General features: G+C 39.4%; 1 protein-coding gene across 1 annotated transcript in view; it reads right to left on the bottom strand.

The window, feature by feature from the left end:
- Positions 1-344: 344 nt before the first annotated feature.
- The window catches only part of MRPL13 (mitochondrial ribosomal protein L13), a 38,242-nt gene continuing 18,233 nt past the window's right edge, over positions 345-20,353 (bottom strand). Inside the window, exons 5-7 of the mRNA XM_040979366.1 lie at positions 14,033-14,119; positions 10,945-11,066; positions 345-605 (exon numbers count right to left, since the gene is read on the bottom strand). Of these exons, the coding sequence (XP_040835300.1) occupies positions 581-605; positions 10,945-11,066; positions 14,033-14,119 (234 nt within the window). The 3' untranslated portion in view covers positions 345-580. The remainder of the gene's footprint in view (positions 606-10,944; positions 11,067-14,032; positions 14,120-20,353) is intronic.

The raw sequence follows: 20,353 nt of genomic DNA, 5'->3' as shown, positions 1-20,353 counted from the left end.
TGGAGATCCCGTGGCGAGTCTGGGCAGTGATTTCCAGGAAGCAGCCAGGCATTTAACTACTTTGGTGTCATGGAAGATCAGCACGCTAGACAGAATACAGAAAAAGATAGTACCTTATAAAGACTTCAGGGAAGGAGTTACTAAACTGAGCTACAAGGATGAAGTAAGGTAGAAAGGGTAGATAAAATAGCCACTGAACGGAAGCATGAAGGTGGGGTTTAGTCACAGTGGAAAAGAACAGTGACCTGTAGCTTAGGAAAATTTGCTTTGATGGGTGTTTTTTGGCAACTTTTAGGTACAATTCTATACCCAGGACCTACATTTTCATCAAAGAAAAAAAACCGAATACTCAAGTAAGAAAACTTTTAATCATTATTTAAACCATTCAAACAAGATTATGTAATAAAATAATTCTATCAAGTTATGTATTTTGTTGCGATTTCCTCTTGAAGGAATATCCCTCCCTGACCTTTCCTTAAAAGTGTTTAGCATGTGCAATCAACGCAGATCCGGAGAAATTGCCTCGCTCTGCCCCACAGTTAGAGGAACTCGTCAGAAGGAAGTTTCAGTCGCCTCAATGCTACTTTATGCGATAATCTTCAGGTCTGAAACACAGAAATCAAATCAACAAATATTTATATCTTCACGAATCACTATTTCACTTCTTGTGGCTAATGCATAAAATTATTTTTGTGACTTAAAATGAATTAAGCTTTTTTTTCACTGGAAAATATCTGCAAACATTTTCTGACTTCTGGGGAAAATCACTAAAGCTAAGTCATTCTAAAGCAGGCCTGCTAAGCGACAATTCTGAATTTCTTTTGAACATACATTGATGTGTGCCTCTATAATTGAGTGTATTTAGTGCCTTACTTCAATTTGATTTCTGTTACATTTTTAAATAATTTCAAAAAATGCCTTGCAAAAAAAGGATTATTGTAATCTTTAGGAGTTTAAGATTTGTAAAAACAAACTTAAAACGACTAGTTTTCCAATTTATATCCTTTTCCTTATGCTAAGTTCAAATTTCATTATGATATGCTGATTACATGCATAAAAGCCAGTCCTATCATGCTTCATTTACAAATGACTATGTCCTCATTTATACAACTATGTTGCACTTGCAAATTGCTTCCATTAGTCAATTAAAACGAAGAAAAATTTCAAGGAAATGTTAAGCCATAACAACAGGAAAACAGGAAACGCCACAAATGTAATGTATCGTTGCTGTCTTTCAGCAGTGTAGTGTAAATGTTGGGCTTTTATGTGGCTATTTCTGAAGTAACTTAGGAATAAGTAATCTAAATTGATATTTTTGAAGCAGCTTTAAGGATATTAAAAGTTCCTTAAATAGTAAGCTATACCTGAAACAACTTCTCTAAGTCTCTTTCTAGGTTCACAGTGTGTTTCCTTAAACTGAATACTCACAAGACAGATAGCCCAGCTAAGCTCAACTAGCTCACTAAGAGCTCTGCACTACTCTTTAGAACTGCTTGCTGTTCAACTCGGAGGGTCACAGGCACTCCCCTGGGAAAGCAGCCAGACATGCTTCGCCATGTCAGCTACTCCTAACAAGGAGATGAACTGCAGAATTGTGCCACTGCATTTCTGAAATCTCCTCTCAAATGTAAAAACTGCGTGTGAAGTGTGGGGAATGAGGGCAGCTCAAAGTGGCCCCATGGTGTGCCCTCCTCTAACCTCTGCCACGTGTAATCAAAGCAGTTCTAGTCAAGAAACGTCAGTGCATTGGAAGAAGCAATTTCTTCCCCCATCCAGCTGGTTCCTATAATTGCACCGGGGGTGGTGGTGATGCAGCTGGAAAGGAATCTAAGCTGATGTCCCAGAGAAGTCTTCGCGTCTCCACTTAATACTGAAGTCAATGTGCTGAGTCACAGCCACGAGCTGTTTGCACAGTAAAGGTTAATTTGTGAAGTCCAAAGGAAAAGAATATCACCTTTCAGCAGAAATAAATATGAGGATGGTATCTGTCAGGCAAGGGAATGCGAAGATTGACCTCAAGTTAAGAGGGGGGCAATGGAGCCCAAAGCTGTATTCAATTTTTTAGGAGAAAGTGAGGAGAATGTAGACGATGGCTTATTGAGAGTGAGAACAAGATCTGGTTCAGGATTTTAGAAGCAACAGAGTGATATGCTAGAATGGGGCTGGGGAGAAAGGGAGAGACAGGGGGAAGGAGGCCTGGGACTATCAGAAAATGATACTTCAAGATAATACTCATTTTCTGCTTAAAGAATGCAGTGAATGGCGATCCTATTTTGAAGGGTTTGGGATGCAGCATTAATCTGGTATTATTATTTTTAATATTTTTACTGAAAGGCAGAATTACACAGAGAGGAAGAGAGAGACAAATATCTTCCAATACTGTTTAATTCTCAGTGCTGCAACAGCCAAGGTTTGCTCAGGCCGAAGCCAGGAGACCGGAACTCTCTGGGGTCTCTCACATGGGTGGAGGAGCCCAGGCATTCGGGACACCCCTAATACCATCCCAGGCACGTTAGCAGGGAGCTGGATTGGCAGTGGGCAGCCAGGATTACAACTGAGGCTCTAAGAAAGGACATCCCATCACTGTGGGTGGCTTAACTCTCTGCATCACAACACTGGTCCCCAAGATAGACTTTGAATAGGATGAAATCTAACACAATATGCAGAGAGAAAAGAGGGCCAGAAGTTCAGGGGAGTTGAGGCAGGGAGGAATAAAGCAGAGTGTCTTCCGCACACATTCTTTGTCAGCCTACTCGGCCATTTAAGAGGGCTCTGCTTAAAATTCTTCAAGATCCCTTTTGTTTTATTAAAGGTCAGATATGTTTGAGTTAAATATGATTCTTTATGAATGGGCCAACCTAATCTTGCCGAGTCATTTCTTCTGCATTCTGTCTTTCTGTTAGTTGCTATTGTCCAGATAAAAACTTGACACTACTGTTCTCGGGAACTTGAGATTTCTTCTACTTGGAACTTTTCTCTGCATGGCAAACCTCTTTAGTCTTTCAAGATGTAATTCAGAGGTTACATCACATCACTTCTTTTCCAACCTAGGAAGAGTTCTTTTCTCTGGCATGGCTTTTCAGAATGCATGCATCTACTACAGTTTGTTGATTTATATTGACTCTAATTTGCAGTAACACATGACAAATGCAGAAGTGTAAAATATATTTGTGAAAAAGCTGCTCTGGTTAGATACCACTTTGATTCTCAGTAACCAGGCTAAGGCCGGAGTTGGGGACCATCGATCTGGTCCTTGCCTGGAAGCACCCTTTCATTCCACCAAACTCCTATTAGACTGCAAGTTCCTTTGAGGACAAGATGTTAATATGATTGCCCTGCCCCTCCAGCAACCAGCGTCATCCCCAGCAGAGTGGTTGCAGAATAAGACATTTGTTATTATAGTATCCTGACTGCCTTGAAAAGCCCATTTTGCAAACTCATCCTTTCCTCCTTTTTCTTTTTTAAAGATTTATTTATTTTTATTGGAAAGATTAACAGAGACCAGGAGGAACAAAGAGAAAAATCTTCCATCTGCTGGTTCATTCCCCAGTTGGATGCAATGGCTGGAGCTAAAGCAATCCGAAGCCAGGAGCCACAAGCTTCTTCTGGGTCTCCTATGCAGGTGCAGGGTCCCAGGGCTTAGGGCCATCCTTTGCTGCTATTCCAGGCCACAAGCAGGGAGTTGGATGGGAAGTGGAGCAGTTGGGACACAAACTGGTGCTCAAATGGGATTCCAGCACTTGGAGGTAGAGGATTTAGCCAATTAAGCCATCATGCTGGACCCTTTTCCTTTTTCTAATGACAAAGAATCACGATCTTTACCAGACTCTCAGTTTATTTCCAAGGGGGAGAAACAGAATAATCGCCAAGGGAGTGGAAACTTTAGATGCCAGTAGAGTAAAAAACATCACCTCTCACTGGGGGCAATTAGCCCTGTGACATGGCTTCAGAACTCTGTGGGAAACACGGGGCTTTATACTCAAAATGGTTACATTTCGCACAAACAAAAGCAAGCATACTCATAACTCTCCTGGATTGCTTATTCCCGTCAACTAAAAGGAGATCCAATGATAGTATAATCAAGGGAGGGCAGTGTTATTTACTTTGGTACTTCTCGAACTTGAGTTGCCCACCAATCATTTGTGCAATGAGCACAGGCTGAGGTTTTCCCTTGCCTGTGTGTGGAAGGGTTCGCCATTCTGTCCTCCTAGAAGCTCTCCTGGGATGCGATGTGGGCTCACTGCTAGCACTGACTAGTGTGGGCTCACAGCAAACTTTAGATGCAGGAACAACTATTCAGAAGGGCCGGGAAGTAAAGAAGCACTGTTTGGTGGAATTCTCTTCATGGCAGTCTCCCAACCAGAGCATTGTGATAACAGGCAGTGTCATGTTTTATTGACAGAATAATATCTATGCTTTTACTAATAATAACCAAATGAAGCTGCATACTGAATTAGTTTGATGTCATAAAGAAAAGATCAAATTTTAGTTCAAGAAGTTTTAATACTGAGTAAATTTCTCTGTATATTGATTCTTTAAAATTGGTAACATGGGGCTGGACTTTCAACATAGCACTTTAACCTGCCTGACGTGAGCATCCCGTATTGCAACTCTGGTTTGAGTCCTATGAGCTCAGCTTCTGATACAGGTCCCTGCCAATGTGTTGGGAGGGCAGAAGATGGAAAAGTGTCTAGATTCCTGCAGCCCACATGGGAACTGGTGCAGAGTTCCAGGTTCCCGCACCATTTTTCATTCAATATATCTAATGCCTTCATAACACTAATTATTAAAACCAAGAAACCTCATACATAATACACTTTAATACTATGGATGCTTACATTTTGAAATTTTAGCAAAATGGCTTTATTTTGCATTAGAGGGTTAATCAGTGAATTTAAATGCGCCCATTTTTAACAATAAATTATTATCCAATGGAATGAAGTTTCAGGATGTAGAAATGATGATCAACAAATTTCTATCATCTTTAAAGCGGGGTCATTTAAATAATTCACCTTTTGACTTCAGGAAAATCTTTTAAGGGTTTTAGATTTAATTATAAAATGTAGGTGAAAGTCCATGCAGTTGTGTATAAAATGAAACATAAAGCTATAAAGCATACGGTGTACATTATAGTTCAATTTGTGACAATTAACATTATTTGTCTTGTTAAGGTAATTTAATTTTAAAGTACAAATGCATTCATATATCTGTTTCAAATCCAAGAAGTAGGGTACAATTTAACTCTAGTGAAATCTCAAAACTCTTTTATTCTTCCTTTGGCCTTAAGTCTTTTCCTGTTTAAATCTCTCTTAATGCTTGGTTCACAAAATATTCAAAAAGATGAAAATAAAGTGGGAACAGTCAACTAATCTTAAAAATAATCAAAAGTCAGTTTAACTGAGTGTTCAGTCACTTCTACTGAGTGAATGGAAGTAGGAGAAACCGCTCGAGGCAGTCTGCTCTAAAGACTTCGGATGCTCAGGCACAGGGAGGTGGGGCAGAGAGCCTTCACAGCCATGTGGACAGGCACTGGAGCAGCATCCTGATCAGGAAACACTCACAGTAAGTGCTCTCAAAAACAAAATATCTAGATCCAAAACAGTTTAGAATGACTAAGCTGAGCAAAACTTAGCACTGGAAATACTGAGAGCTAGAGTTGAAACTACTACTGAGCTGGTGGAACTGCGTGGGAAAGCTGGAAAGCAACCTTGCTCCCAATTCTAGCTAATCACTTTTGACTCTGAAGAACAACAAATTAAGTTAAATCTGGTGGGAAAATGCCACATGACCAGAAATGCATAAAATTACGGAAAATTTTAAGCTATCCAAAGATTAACTCCTCATGGGATTGGAAAAGGCAAAACAAAACAAAACAAAACAAAACAAAAAACAAATACAAAAACAAACTTCTTGCTTTCTTAAAATTAAGTCTCTGATTTGAAGCATATTTAAAAGGCATAGGTAAGGCCTGGTGTGGCCTAGAGGCTAAAGTCCTTGCTTTGAACACGCCAGGATCCCATATGGGTGCCGGTTCTAATCCCAGCGGCCCCACTTCCCATCCAGCTCCCTGCTTGTGACCTGGGAGAGTAGTCAAAGACAGCCCAAAGCCTTGGGACCCTGCACCCGCGTGGAAGACCCGGAGAAGGATCCAGTCTCCTTGCTTCTGATTGGCTCAGCTCTGGCCGTTGTGGCCACTTGGGGAGTGAATCAGTGGACGGAAGATCATTCTCTGTGTCTCTCTTCCTCTCTGTATATCTGACTTTCCAATCAAAAGAAAATAAACCTTTAAAATAAAATAACATAAAAGGAATAGGAAAAACTAATTTTCTGAGTATTAAATTAAATCTAAGAATTTGTATATTTAGAGCATTAACAGGTTGCCCATCAGAGAGCAGACCTTAAACTTAAGTTTCTGCGCTCTTTTTAAAGCTGCAGACTAAACAGGGAGTTCAATTAGGCCTTTTTCTAATATTCCCAGCACCTAGAACCTTGCCTGCCTTTGAAAGGAGCCCAAAGGATCACAGACCAAAATTCTAAGTTTAATCACATTTGAAGGAAGCAAATTTCAAGTCCCATCCTGGCTATCCTCATTCCTCCCCTGCTTCATCCTGTCCACCCTCCCTGCCTTTGCAGGCACATTTGTCAGCACACTCTGGAATAACATTTAAGTACCTGGGGTGTGGCTTTTCATGACAAACAAACAGCTGTTTTTATGCATTCAATGATATCTAGACTTTCCATGCTTAATACCTCTACAAGGGCCTGAGTTCAGCTTCAAACAAAGCATTTTATTTTAATAAATAAAGCTTTAACAGTGAGGTACAACAATATACCTCAGAACCTTTCCAAACCTCAGAGGTTTTCCAAAGAAAAGCTCTCCTACTTTTAAAATTTGAAAATAATAACAAAAAAAGCTTTAAATAATCCAAGTTTTATTTTCAGCTCACATAGTGAACATTTTCAATGCAACAGAAGCACTGTAATTTCTACTACTGGGGTCTGTAATATATTGGGGACACTGTAAAAATTATGAATATAATTATTAATAGTATTAACTTGACCACTTAAATGCTACAGTTTCAGGCAACAAAATCATAAAAAAGTAAGGATAATTTTAATGCTATTTCTTCAAAGAAATGGAGAAGCAAATTCTATGAGCAAACCCCACAATCATACCACCTGCACATGCAAACACATTTATAGTACCAAGAAACATGAATAGTAATACATTAGATATGCCTGCTAATTTAACAAGTCCAATGAACAGGCAATAACACTGATACGGGGAATAGTTTGAATTTAACAATATATGTTCATAGTTCTGGGTGGCAGGAGAGCATAGCTGGATTTCTCCTAAGGAGCAAGGCATTTTGTCATCAGAAAGATAAAACTTCAAATATACCAAGACTCCCATTTTTAATGTATTTGGTTATATAACAAATATTTTAACTCTAATTCTAGAGTATACAGTAATTAATAAAATTTTTTGAAATGGGAAATGACCAAAATGGTGTAACCCAACAGGACTCCGTATGAGGCTACTGACATTTAAGTTAATTAAGGTAATTAATTAGTGTAAGTCTTGAAGAGCTACCTTTTCTTTAAAAAGATTTATTTATTTTTATTGGAAAGTCAGATATACAGAGAGGAGGAAAGACTTGGAAGAAGACCTTCTGGCCAATGATTCACACCCCAAGTGACCACAATGGCCTGAGATGAGCTGATCTGAAGCCAGGAGTCAGGAACCTCCTCCAGGTCTCCCACATGGGTGCAGGGTCCAAGGCTTTGGGCCATCCTCAACTGCTTTCCCAGGCCACAAGCAGGGAGCTGGATGGGAAGTGAAGCTGCTGGGATTAGAACCGGCGCCCATATGGGATCCTGGCATGTTGAAGGCGAGGACTTTAGCCACTAGGCCATGGCGCCAAGCCCAACAAACCACTTTTGACTAGGAGCTAGGAGCTCAGATACAAGCCTGCTTTTTCTTTTTTTTCCATTCTGGAAGTTATTATAGATAGCTCTATTGGATGACACTAAATGATCATCTACTTACTGGATAGCAAATTCATGTTAACCACAAAAAGACTAATTTTTCCTGTCACATACTTTCCATGTGATAAACACTAACAGGGCCAGACATCAGTTCTATTGTGCAAGGAAACAACAGACTGAATGATTTGTTGCATGATTATGAGGTTATCAAATATTCATCTATCCCCAGGCTTCGTTAGTGCAGTCATTGTGTTATTTAGAGGACAGAAGTTATCACAAAGCTATGTGAATGCTGAAGAGGAACAAACTCAACCAGACAGAGCGGACAGGAAATGTGTACTAATGCAAACTCCTGCTAGAGAGAAAACTGGGATGGAAAAATATAGGTGAGGAAAACCCATTTCAAAGCAGTCACTTAAAAATGTATCAAGTAAACTAAAATCAAAATGTCAATGAAGAAGTCACAGGATGTGGTTAAGAACTTGCATTTTTTTTTTAACATATTGGTTACTCAATACTATGTCCACTAATTCCATAACGTTATAAATTGTTGCTGATGTTATCTTGGGGCTTTTAATTGATCGTGATGATACTCTGCCAGCTCTACCTTCAGACCAGAGAAGGTCTCCCCTTTGAAGCCTTGAACTTATCTGGGCAATAAGATACCGGACTCTATGCTCGGTATATGCTTGCAATGAAGAAATCTCAACTGAACTTGAACTGTGGCAATGCAGCAAGGTGGAGGAATCCACCATGGAGGGAGGGTTTGGGGAAGGGTGGGGGGAAACCCCAGTACCTATAAAACTGTGTCACATAATGCAATGTAATTAATACAAAAAAACAAAGCAAAACAAAAAACACATCAAGTGGCTCTAAGTTCCTCCAAAAGTATCTTTAAAATAATAATAAACCAAGTGTTCTAAATCTATTACTAAAATCAAGGCACTTGGTCAGCTTCTCATTTTACAGTGAAGCAGAAACTATTCAGTAAAGTGAACATTCTTAACAGTCCTCTGACTATAGTCACACTTAATACACACTGCTATGAATGGTTACTACATTACTATACAACTCAGTTTAACTGATTTACAACATATTTTGGAATATTCATGATCTACAATTTTAATACATACTATGTGATTGTCATCTATTTGCTAAAATTACACCTTTGGTACTTCTGGTTTAAAAAAAGTAACACATCTCTCTTGATTAGAAATCAAATGCTTTTAGATTGGCATTTCTGTAAGAATTATATAAGACCCACTTACTGTATTCATAGAGCTTCTTTTAGGAAGGTAAGCTGCCAAAACTGCCAAAAATGTAAGGACTTAAATGTTTTTCTCAAAATATAATTTGCAAAACTAAGTAACTGAGAACTGTGAGAACATAAACTAGCAAAACACTAGTAAAACCATTATGGAAGGAAGACAGTATGGAGTTTTCTCAAGAAATTTGAAAAATATTTTACTATAGCACTCAGCTATTCCACTCCTGGGAATTTACCTAGATGAAATGAGTCAGTATATAAGAGTTACATGTACCCTCATGTGCACTGCTGCTCAAGTCACACTCGCCAAGACACAGAAGTGAACCAAATCTCAGTCACAGATGACTGGATAAAGAATAAACACACACACACACACACACACACACACACACACACACACACACACCTGCTACGGAATACTACTCAGCCATAAAGATGAAATCCTGTCTTGTCACAAGACAAATGTAAATGGAAACCATTATCACCACATAAGAATAGCATCTGGCCAGTTAGGGGTACTTAGTACAACAAGGGCCCTCCAGCACAGTGACCAGCAGTGTGATGTGGGGACCTGGTCACACAGAGTCCTTAATCTAACACTTAGAAATATCTAATCTTAGGTAAGTTAATTCATCTTGATTCTTATTTTTTGTATGTTTGAAAAATGGGGATAAACTAACTCATTCATTTGCCCTGAGGTTATAATTTCTTTAAAGTATGCAATAAACGTTCCTAAGCACTTGTTATTTTTATTACTGCAATTACTGTAGACCAACTCAGAGGATGCAAAGATACAAAATGAATTATTTTGGACAGTGATAAATGCTGTGAAAAATGAAAAGTGCTGCTCGGTTTCTTGTAGAAATTCTCTCATAAAACTGTTAAAAGGATATTTTAAGTCTTCACAAATTTATTCCATAAATACTTGCTAAGTGCCTACTTAATGTACTAGGCAGAGTGCTCAGTGCTAAACAAGAGATAAATGTAGTTCCCTCATGAAATGTAGTAAGGGACATCGACCAGATAATCCCATCAATGCTTAAGTACATAAGAGTAAATTTAGTGAATGAAAAGGAAAGTGTTGGATGACACTGCATAACAGGACACCTAAGCCAGTCCATGTGTTACAGCTTGTCACTGCCTCCTGCTGCACCTGCACAGGCCAGGCAGAGCAGCCTGCAGCAATCAGATGGAGGCCGCTAGTCAGATCTTGGCAGCTCTATGGGCTTTAGGAAAACAGCATCCAGGACAGCAAAAAGTTTTGACTTTGTTTTTCTACTTGTTCAATTCCAGAATGAGTAACTTCATTACATGATATTCTTGGTTTATAAAGCAATCTGGAAAACTGGAAATCACTTTATTTTAGGTTAATGACAATTAACTGAATTATTTATCATGCAAAAGGACTACAGGCAATCCAAGTAAGGCCATCTTAAAAAAGTAATTAACAACTAGAGGCATCTAAAAACATTCTTGATCTTACGCAAACAGGCTGAGGCATACATAATTTTGGTTCTAACATCTATATGTAGAATTTACTTAAAGGTAGTGGTTGCTGAGTTTCTAAGAATGGAAAAAAAATATTTCATTTTTCATATTTCCAAGGTTCTTATCACTGAGGAAACAGGCTACCAAATTGAACCTTACAAACAAAGAAGAAAGCCAGGAAACAGAAAGGAAACACTTACGGAGACCATACTCTTGGGAAAGCCTCTATTTCTTCTTGTGTGTATTCATCAAGACGTTTAGGTACTTTGCGTGGCTGAGGAAGTTCTTCCACTAAATTTTTAAGAATATCTTCTGGAATATTCTATAATAAAAAAATAAGCTTAATTTTCTCAAAATATTTCTCAATAAGTATCAATAATATTTAGGAAATGTTAAAGAATAATAAGCCAAAGAATGCTAGGATGGCAATGGTTCAAACAATGGCTGGAATACTACAGCCCATACAAAAGTGCCTGTGAAATGAAGCCAGGTCTAGTCAAGAGTCCAGCTTTGTTGTAACGAACACCTGATGAGGCATTAAGTGGTGGCCCAGGTAGTTGGGTCCCTGACACCCAAAGAGACTTGGCCTAACCTCCTAGCTTCAGCTTTAGTCTGGCCCAATCTCAGCCACAGTGGGCATTTGACAAGCGAACCTCTATCTGTCTCCTCTAAGTATCTCTCTGACTCTCAAACACAATAAACAAAACAACAATAATATAAAAGGCCAACAACTACGGCAGAATCTTAAAAACAAATAATTATAGAATCAGGAAACTAATCTTTAAAATGAACAAAACCTGTATAAAGCCCCCCAAATTCATTATAACAATGTATTATCTATTTTTAGAAAAATACTATTGGTTATTCCTTCCTGCATGGCTTGATCTCAATCTTTTCATCTGATGGGTGCATGAACTAGGGCTACTGTATCCAGACTCACTACCTTAATCTATGCCCCAGGTTGCTGCTAGAAAAAAAAATTTTAAATGATCTTATAGTCATTTACTTCTCTGTGAAATGTTTTCTGAATTTCTTACCAGAAACTGTGCTAGGTGCCAAGAAGGTAGAGAAAAAAAATCAGATCATAACTACAGCAATGTCCCCACTCCTGGCTGGCCTCTCCGACGTGATTTCCACACACCTATGGCTTCTTATTTTTAACTTCTTCACTTTTCATGGCTTTGGTTTAAACCCAAACCCTCGTGCCTTTATTAAGAGTATTCCTTCTGCTCAGAACCACTTTCACCCTATTATATATCCAAATGTTCAGAAAAATGAAAACCTGCAAGACCGATTTGGCATAGCAGGCATAATGGACTGCAATAGGAGGGCACTGGAAAACAGCTAAGTGGCTATTTCAGCAATCAAATTAAAATGTGAAAATCTGAATGTCGGGAAAGACAAATCAGTTAAAGAGTAAAGCAAGACTCTGAAAAGTAACTTAAAAGAAGAAAATATAAGAATCAGAGTAAATAAAGGAAACAATAAAGAGCAGAGGTAACCAATAATAAACATTCATCTTGCGCCTGTGACACAGAAATACGGAAGTTCGAAAAATTCTATTTTGAGACTCCAAGACAAATTAGTTTGGGAAACATTATTTAAATAATGGTAACATGGGTCCGGCGCGGTGGCACAGTGGTTAAGGTCTTTGCCTTGCACGCCCAGGATCCCATATGAGCCCCGGTTTAATCCGGCGGCCCTGCTTCCCTTCCAGCTCCCTGCCTGTGGCCCGGGAAAGCAGTCAAGGACAGCCCAAAGCTTGGGGACCCTGCACCCGCGTGGGAGACCCGGAAGAGGCTCCTGGCTTCAGATCAGCCTAGCATCAGTCGTTGCGCTCACTTGCGGAGTGAATCATGGGATGGAAGATCTTCCTGTCTCTCCTCTCTGTATATCCGCCTTTCCAATAAAAATAAAATAAATCTTTATTAAAAAAGAAATAATGGTAACATGCGGATATGGGAATATCGTATGGGTATTTTTACAAGGACAGTCAGTAAAATTCCCTATTTTCGTTACAGATGTTTTCAAAAAGATTATCATACATTAGATCTCTTTACAGAGAGTAACATTGCAATTTCAAATCAAACATTTGGCAAAAGATATGGCACCAAAGAAGACAGTTTTGGCCCCTTAGGAACCTTCAGTATATGTTAACAATAAAATACAATTTTATAGTAGCTTTAGAATCACAGAATTCTACTATGTTAATTCTAAAACCTGAGAGAGCAAACTTTTTTTTATAGTTTGAAGCCTTAAAGACTTAAAATGGCTATTACGATTGTGGCTCGGATTGGCTCAGCCGCTATCGCTGCATACCACAGTCAGTGTTGATCACATGCTTTCTCACTGAAAAGTCTATAGCAAGATGCAAAATGCCTTTCCCCAGCTCCGTCACGTCCTCAATTCAAATCTGTCAGATAATTACACAAAAACAGGACAGGAGAGAATGCCTGAACAACCACGTACTCGTAAGACACCTGTTTTACTTATGAAGGCACCTACTTGGGATTTAGAATTTTATTAAAATTTATGATATTACACATTCCTTTGGGTAATTATTAAACAAATCCTTGGTTATGTTTAAAGACAACTGTACATAGTGTTTTATGATATTACACTAAAAAGCTCAGTGCTTAAAATAGCATAGTGGCAATAAAGAAAGATGTTTAATTTTAAAAATTACTTTTTAGCTAGCTAAATTTTGAATAGGAGAAAAATCTAAAGGTAATTTACAGAAAATAATTAACAAGAAAAATTATTAACAAATCATTTGTGGAAGTTTCAGTATTGGTCAAATAAAAAAAAAGTGGATTCACTTAATTTTTTCCCATAGATGGTAAAATTATCCAAAAGTACTGCAATATAAGAGGAGCTCTAATCATAATTTCTGTCAAACCAAAGCGGGTCCCAGCACTGCCTCCCACTCCAGCCTCCTGTGAATGCAGACACACGGAAGTACCAAGTGTTGGTTGAAATGGTTGGGCCTCAGGCATCCACAGGACAGACACAGATGGAGTTTCTAGCTCCTTGTTTGAACAGACCCACTTCAGCTGTTACAGGTGTGTGGGAAATAAACCAGCGAACAGGAAATGATTCTGTTTTTCCCCTCTCTGTTTCTCTGCTTAAACAAGTAAAATTTAAAAAAAAACAAAAAACTAAAAATTAAAAGAAATTTAGAAGTTGACATAATTATTAAAAATAGCTCTTCAGCAACTATTTAAGAATTAGAAAAAATATTTAATTGAAAATTTAGGACGTATATTTCATCAGCAATTACTGACTTACATCATCTGGAAAAAGATGCAGTCGTTTCATCATTGTTCTTCTCTGAAGGTTTTTGGGCAGCATGCCATAAACAGCCAATTTTACAATCTGAAAAATAGGTACACTTACAATTAATAAGAAAATTATGACTCCCAGTAAAAAGAATGCGAGCAGAGTGGTGGTGATGGAAGTAGGTGGGCAAGACTGAACAGGACCTCGGGACAGAGGGGATACAGACGTGGGGCTACACAGGAGGGGGTTTTAAATCACCATGTGACAACTTTGTTTAGGCTCTATTTGTTTTACAGCATATTTAGAAAAAGAAAATAAGAAACAAGTTAAAACTATTCTGTGTGTGAGTATGTGGCAATTCTGGATAGAGTAAGAAGAAATTCTCTACGAATAAATAAGAACCTGTGGCTAAAATAATTTATCACATGCTGAGTAGAGAAGAACCTATTTCCTCCCAAAGCAAGATCAGCATTTTTTCAGCTCTCACAGCTGTTGAGAAGCAGGGTTACAACAACAGCGAATGTCTAAAATGTAATGAAACTGTGTCTGGTGATCAGTGCATTACATTTCAAAAATATCTTATTCACAATGCCGTGAAGTAGGTTACAACAGCTCCAATTCACGGTAAAGAAAGCAGACTTACCGCACTTAAAGGAATTTCCCAATTTGATGTGTCTGATAAATGGGGTACTGGAATTCAAACTAAGAAATCTTTCTCCCAGAGCAGACACGTGCAACCACCCCTATAATATGCCTCCCTTTATGAACCCCTCCCCACAGCCAAGTCCCTTCTACTCAGCACATCCCTCCCCCCCCCAAGACAGGAAGCTGTTCTGCGGTTCACTCTTTCCTTCTGAGGCTACACCTGCTGCTACCTGCTGCCGGTCTGCATGACTTCTCCACACCGGGTTAGGAGAAGGCCACACTGTGTCTCCTGGCGCTCGCCAATTCCGAGGGTTGCCCGGTTTTTAATAAATACAGAGAATACACAGTGAGCCCTGCATAAAATCACCAATAGAAATTTCTGAAGTGCTACATTGGGTTTTATCATCTGTACTATAATTTTATGTCTGTTGAAGCTAAGCTCACTAAAATAACACGTTTCCACAGGGCTGCCTAAATAAGAGGATTTCCTATTCCTTTTACCCTTCCATTAAATCAGACTACAATGCTAAGCGAGTAAAGCAGGGCCGCATGGAACTTAATTTTCAGATTCAAAAATATTCAGCTGTAATCAGATTATCGAGTTGATATTTCATAAATTTTCTCTTTCAGAAAATGCAAACATTGTGCATTAAGTTGGGGCAAACCAGAAAATATGAAAAACTTACATTAACAGACAAGACCCATACAAATATATGCAGACAAAAAAAAAAAACAACAAACAACATAGATACATAATAAAATGATTCTAGCAGTACAGACTTCAGCAAAGTTTTTCAAAAGTCAGGAAGTGGCAAAGACAGATACTATTAAAAATGCTTCTCACTTGAACCCAGGCCTGGCCCCTTGGAGCTGGGAAAGGTGCACAGAGGCACCAGCGTGCCCTGTGAGTGCTGGTTCTCCCGGCTGCTCCGCTTCCCGCCCAGCTCCCTACCTACGGCCTGCGAAAGCAGCAGAAGATGGTCCAAGCCTTTGGTCCTGCCTGGGTGCCTCCTGAAGAGTGAATCCCCACAACCCCTCTGCGCAGAAGCGCATGCTCGGGATCACACAACACAGCCAGATACTGTTTACAAGCAAACAGCCCCAGCACACGGCTGCTGTGGGCTAAGTCACTGCTTGCCACTCCAGCATCCAGTTTGACGATCTCTTTCTTTTCCTCCTGTCCCCACCCTTTTCTCTTTCTTTCACATAAATAAATGCATATTTGAAAAAACAATGTATAACCCAGGGCCTGAACATCTACTTCACACAAAACATTTCAATTGCACGAAAGACAATGTGGAACAAGGAAGTACATTGGAAGAGAGAATAGATGAAGAATCTCTTAAGGAGACTACGGTCATAAAGATGTGGATAACACAGAAGCAAAGCACACAGGGAACGGGTAGAAGTAAAGCATCTATTTGAAATTAGAATATATGTAACTGTAAGAGTCTTTGAAATATTCAACATGTCGCCTATTTGTAAACAATATTCTGGTTCTATATTAATAATCAGAAATTTTCATTATTAAAAAAATTCTTCAGCAAGTTAGATCTGATGATAAAGGTCTACTCTTCCAGAAAAATAGTGCCTGAGCTGGAAATAAATAAACTGATTTCTTCCATAAAGACATTCACTTTTGAAACAGAAGGTCAAAATTCAGACATAAAAAATTAAAGATCATTTTATGAGGTGATGATTAACAAATTCAACTCTGCAATATTTTCTAACCCTTCCTGGAACATTTTATAATACATTTCAATCTTTGCTCATAAAAAAAAATAGATCTGAAGTTTGTGGAAATGTTAATTTGAACTCTTTAATAAGAGCTGGACTATACTGCCTCCTAGTGTAAATTTAACATATCTGAATAGAATTATTTTTAGAAAATCTTTAAATACAAAATATTATAACAGGGTACACATTACCAGCAGCCACCGCAACCATTTATTTTTGGACTATTTATTTATTTTTATTGGAAAGGAAGGTTTATAGAGAAATGGAGAGACAAAGATCTCCCCATCTACTGCTTCACTCCCCAAATGCCTGCAACAGCTGGAGCTGAGTCGACCCGAAGCCAGGCCTCTTCTGGGTTTCCTATGCAGGTACAAGATCCCAAGGGTTTGCACCATCCTCTACTGCCCTCCCAGGCCACAAACAGGGAGCTGGGTGGGAAGAAGAGGAGTGGAGCAAGAACTGGCACCCATATTGGATCCCAGCGCTTGCAGGGGGATGTTCAGCCAGCTGAGCTATGGCACTGGTCCTACAACACCTATAAACATTATGCAGAAACCATATTCACAGTCAAAATAGGGAATTTAAAATATTACCTATAAAACTGAACGTTAAGGGCCCAGAGGCATGGCGTAGCAGCTAAAGTCCTCGCCTTGAACGCGCAGGGACCCCATATGGGCGCCGGTTCTAATCCCGGCATCCCCATCCCAACCAGCTCCCTGTTTGTGACCTGGGAAAGCAGTTGAGGACAGCCCAAAGCTTTGGGAACCTGCACCCACATGGGAGACCTGGAAGAAGTTCCTGGACCCTGGCTTTGGATCGGCATAGCATTGGCCGTTGTGCTCACTTGAGGAGTGAATCATCGGACGGAAGATCTTCCTCTCTGTCTCTCCTCCTCTCTGTATATCTCACTTTCCGATAAATAAATAAATCTTAAAAAAAAAAAAACCTGAACATTAAGTACTTTTAAAAAAGTAATCCTTGAGCATTTTTGGAAAATAGGAGAAATGAATGGCATAAAATAGTTTGAAACACTGAGTCAGCTTTAATATAACAAAATATCCCTCTCTTTCACTTTGCCAAAAGAAAAAAAATTAAGTGCTATCCTGAACAAATGTTTGCCTTCTTGAAATATATACTTTTGTCACTTTAGTTAATTAAAAACATTTTATCTGGGCCCGGCGCAGTGGCGCAAGTGGTTAAAGGTCCTCGCCTAGCACGCCCGGGATCCCATATGGGCGCCAGTTCTAATCCCGGCAGCCCCGCTTCCCTTCCAGCTCCCTGCCTGTGGCCCGGGAAAGCAGTGGAGGACGGCCCAAAGCTTTGGGACCCTGCACCCGCGTGGGAGACCCGGAAGAGGCTCCTGGCTTCGGATCGGCATAGTATCGGCCCGTTGCGCTCACTTGGGGAGTGAATCACCGGACGGAAGATCTTCCTCTCTGTCTCTCCTCTCTGTATATCCGCCTTTCCAATAAAAAAATAATAAAAATAAATCTTTAAAAAAAAATTTATCATGTATGAATACTTTTAAGTGAAAAACTAAAACAGTCTTTGGGCTGACATATGTTATCTGCCCCAGGTGTATCATGCCAAAGCCAGGTCTGTCCAGAGTTCAGTAAGGTGCCTGGCGCAATGGCTCAGTGCTCAATCTTTGCCTTGCAAGCAATGGGATTCCATATGCATGCAAGTTCGTGTCCTGGTGGCCTGCTTCCCATTCAGCTCCCTGCTTGTGGCCTGGGAAAGCAGGAGAGGACAGCCCAAAGCCTTGAGATCCTGCACCTGCGTGGGAGACCCAGAAGAGGCTTCTGGTTTCTGGCTTCAAATCTGTGCAGCTCTGGTTATTGTTGCAACTTGTGGAATAGCCTGTCGACAAAAGATCTTTCTCTATCTCTCCTCTCTGTAAAATCTGCTTTTCCAAGAAAAAAAAAAAAGTTAACTAAGGAAGCATTGAGAGTCAGCAGGAGTGGGTGATTGCAGTGCTGGTTAGGCCCCTGCCTGAGGCTCCTTCAGCCCACGTGCTGTGCCTGGTTGGAGTCCTGGCTCTCCTGACTCCCAGATTTCTGCTGTGAACCTTGGACGTCAGTGGGTGACGGATCCCTGCCATTCCCCTGGAAGACCTGGATACAATAGCAGACAATGGCTTTGACCTAGCTTTGGCTGGAGAGTGAACAAGTGGATAGGGGACGTGCCTGTTCCTCTTTTAAACAAAAGCAGAAACAAGAGACTTCACTTTTACCAGTAGCAGAGACTAATATGCGTCAGAATTTCAATATATGAGTTAGTGAGTGGGCAATAAACAAATACTGGTAAAATTGCAATACTGTTTACAAAGGTAATGTTGAAACACGGAATCCTCTGCAGGCAGGAAAGAGAAGGCCAACGCCCCAAGGAAACGGGAGGCCTAGGGATGGCTGTCCTCAAGCAGCACCTCAGCCTAGGCCCTGGATTTGAAAAAGGTAACGCCTGCTGCATGAGCAACACGAAAGACCCTTTACCTTGAAAAAACCACAGCAGAAGTGCACAGTGAAGACATTTGGAAAAAGATGAAGCATTTGTTGATAAATAACTATTAATCCCAAGTACAAAATCTTAGGTCTTTGAGCTTAAAATCCACCCTCCTTATGGGGTCAAAATCCGGAAAGTCAGGAGGTTTGGTATTCATTTTCCAGACTTATTTTTTAAAAGAAATTCACTTTTAACACAGATTCAAAGAAATCCTAGAATAAACTACCAAGAAATGTGAGCTTCCTGAGTATCTCAGGCAGACAAAATAAGTGGCATAACCACAAACACAAGAATCAGATGTGAATGCTAAGAAGTATGTTTATTATGCTGAAAGAAATATGAGGGAACCCAAATATAAAAAGGAACAGAGTTCCACGGGCTACAGAGAAATCTGAAAACAAACAAACAAACAAACAAACAAAGTCTCAGGAAAAGGAAAGAAGATTCTAACTGATTGAAAGCAGGAACTCAGGCACTGTGGCATGGTGAGTAAAGCCACCATCTGTAGTGCCAGCATTCCACATGGGCACCTGTTCATTCCCAAATGTTCCACTTCTGATCCAGTTCCCAGAAAAAGTTCTGAGAAAGCAGCAGCAGTGGATTCAGGAGTTGGGCCCTCTTACCCAGGTGGAAGATCAGGAAGAAGCTCCTGGCTCCTGCACTGATACAGGCCCAGGCTGGGCCGTTGTGGCCATGTGGAAAGTGAACCAGTGGATGGGAGATATCTCTGTCCTTCTCTCTCTTTCTGTCCATCTGCTTTTCAAATAAATAAATAAATAAATAAATCTTAAAAAAAAAGGTGAGAGAGTAAGAACTCAATAAAACTTAGGTCAGACATTGGTTGAAAGACAGAAAAAAGAATCACAAATGTGAAAGAATTACTGACAATGCATTAGAAGACAAGTGAGATACAGTATTAGTTTAGAGGAAATAGAGCCAGATGTCTAAAGAGAGAACAACTCGGGGATAAAGAGAAGCAATATCAGAAGATACAAAAGCTAACGAGTTTCCAGAACTGAAACCTGGATCCACAAAAACTCTAAAAATGTATGTAATACAAAACTTTCAGAACACCTGAAGCACAAATTAATAGACATGTAAGGTAAAATTAACTCAAAACTGAAATTTTAACAATTAGAAATATTTCAAGTAATGAGTGCATCAAATGAACAAATAAGCAAGTTAAATGTAAAACTGGAATAGCAAACTTAGCATGTTGGATAATACATAAATATTTAGAAGTGCATACACACATGCTTAACCCATGCATATGTAAGACTTTCAAGAATTTCATGGAAAATGCATGAAAAAAATAATGCATGGGTTTTAATTATCTTGCAACAAAATAAACTCCTACTTAAAAAAAAAAAAAGATTATTTACTTTTATTGCCAAATCAGATACATATGAGGAGAGACAGAGAGGAAAATCTTCCATCCGATAATTC

Source organism: Ochotona curzoniae, unplaced genomic scaffold (genome assembly GCF_017591425.1).
Source record: "Ochotona curzoniae isolate NIBS_2020 unplaced genomic scaffold, NIBS_Ocur_1.0 contig_3190, whole genome shotgun sequence".
Classification (NCBI taxonomy): domain Eukaryota; kingdom Metazoa; phylum Chordata; class Mammalia; order Lagomorpha; family Ochotonidae; genus Ochotona; species Ochotona curzoniae.
Note: the sequence above shows the minus strand (reverse complement) of the source record. Positions and strands in the feature narration are given on the sequence as shown.